At 52.1% G+C, this 1520-nt stretch overlaps 1 protein-coding gene across 1 annotated transcript in view; it reads right to left on the bottom strand.

Moving 5' to 3' along the window:
- The window catches only part of ccdc85a (coiled-coil domain containing 85A), a 33844-nt gene extending 32708 nt beyond the window's left edge, over positions 1-1136 (bottom strand). The window contains exons 1-2 of the mRNA XM_037973645.1: positions 1125-1136; positions 2-730 (exon numbers count right to left, since the gene is read on the bottom strand). Of these exons, the coding sequence (XP_037829573.1) occupies positions 2-730; positions 1125-1136 (741 nt within the window). The remainder of the gene's footprint in view (position 1; positions 731-1124) is intronic.
- Positions 1137-1520: the final 384 nt, after the last annotated feature.

The following is a 1520-nucleotide window of genomic DNA, read 5'->3' as shown; positions in this document are numbered from 1 at the left end:
GGTCGGGCCCGCAGGGTTGGTGGCGGTGGGGCTCGCGCGGTGGCCTGCCGAGGGACTTGCCATGTTTCTCGGGGTCCAGGTTCGAGAGGGAGCCCCCCGGGGCGCGGCAGGACTGCGGGAAGGTGTGGTACTCAAAGGTGCTTGAGCTGTGCCTCCTCCCGGGGGTCCCGCTCGGGTCCCCGTACTGCTCCGAGGGCGTGTACCTGGTCCCCGAGCTCAGGGGAGGGGGCTTGAGGTGGGGGTTGTCGGGGCTGTCCGTGCTCCCCGCGCTGGAGGTGCTGCTCCCGTCGCCGACGTCTCGCAGCAGGCCGGACGCAGGCCCGCCCCCGCACAGGTGAGACAGGCTGCTCTGGCTGTCTATGGAGCTCCTGCAGCCGGGGTCGCCCTGACCTCCGACCCCCCCACCGCCGCTGCTGCCGCCGCCTCCGACCACCGCCGCCGCCGCCCTCTCCTCCTCCAGCATCAAACACACCTCCTTCAGCTCCAGGTTCTCCCGGACGACCTCCGCCTGCCGCTGTTCCAGCTCCCTGAGCTTCTGCAGGTAGACGGCCACCTCCTTCCTCATCACGCCGGCGCTGAAGCGGCCCAGACGCTGCCACTCCCGGGACATGCGCTTCCCCTTCTGCCGGTCGTCGTCCAGGAAGCAGCACAGGTCGCGCAGCTCCTGGTTGTCCTCCTGCAGCTTCTGGTTCACGTCCTGGTTTGCAGAAAGACACGCAAGTTTGAACCTCTACCCTTATTAGGACGCAATTTACAGCATTTTAAAATCCAAGTGTTTGGATCACTCAAGTCTTCAAATTTACACAAAATTTCATGATGTCACATGAACTGACATTTTTTTGGTCTTCAGATCCTTTCAGATACAGTCACGAAGCTGTCGGCAAATGTTATTTATCATTAAATATTAATCAGGTCCTTTTTGTTTACAATTTAACTATTTATAACCTTTATTTAGTTGAGTTTTTTAACCACGTCACCATTGAGAGGCACTTTCTGCTCGGCGACACATCTTCCTGAGGTTAGAAAAACGCGTGCTGATGTATCAAACCAGCTGGTATTCTGTGTGTAAGTACACTTTATTAGTAATGGCAAAGATTAAAAATATATTTTGGGGGATTTTTGACCTTCAGTATCATAATTGCTGGATGTGTGTAAGGTTTGTGACACAAGGCAACTTCCTACAACTGCTTTCACTTTAACTAATATTAAAAATACTGAGTTTTATTTCAAAATCTCACAATATATAGTTTGTCAAAAATAAAAGGGAAATACAAGCCATCTTCTAAAATATTGGTTGTAATTTTATATATTGTCTGTCTTTTATTTACAATTAAATGTGAGAATTAATTCTCTGGTTTTAAGATGTTTTTTCTGGTTTAATTTAGATTCTTGTCATTTAGAAACCAAACTGCAGAGTCCAGGTATATTTATCGCAATGTGGAAAGCACTCAAAGCAGACTTTTCCAGCCTGAGTGTCCCCCCCCCCCCCCCCCCCCCCCCCCCGCCCCCCGCCCCCGCCC

The sequence above is a fragment of the Kryptolebias marmoratus genome, linkage group LG22, assembly GCF_001649575.2.
Source record: "Kryptolebias marmoratus isolate JLee-2015 linkage group LG22, ASM164957v2, whole genome shotgun sequence".
Lineage (NCBI taxonomy): Eukaryota > Metazoa > Chordata > Actinopteri > Cyprinodontiformes > Rivulidae > Kryptolebias > Kryptolebias marmoratus.
This window is presented reverse-complemented; position numbering and strand designations above follow the sequence as displayed.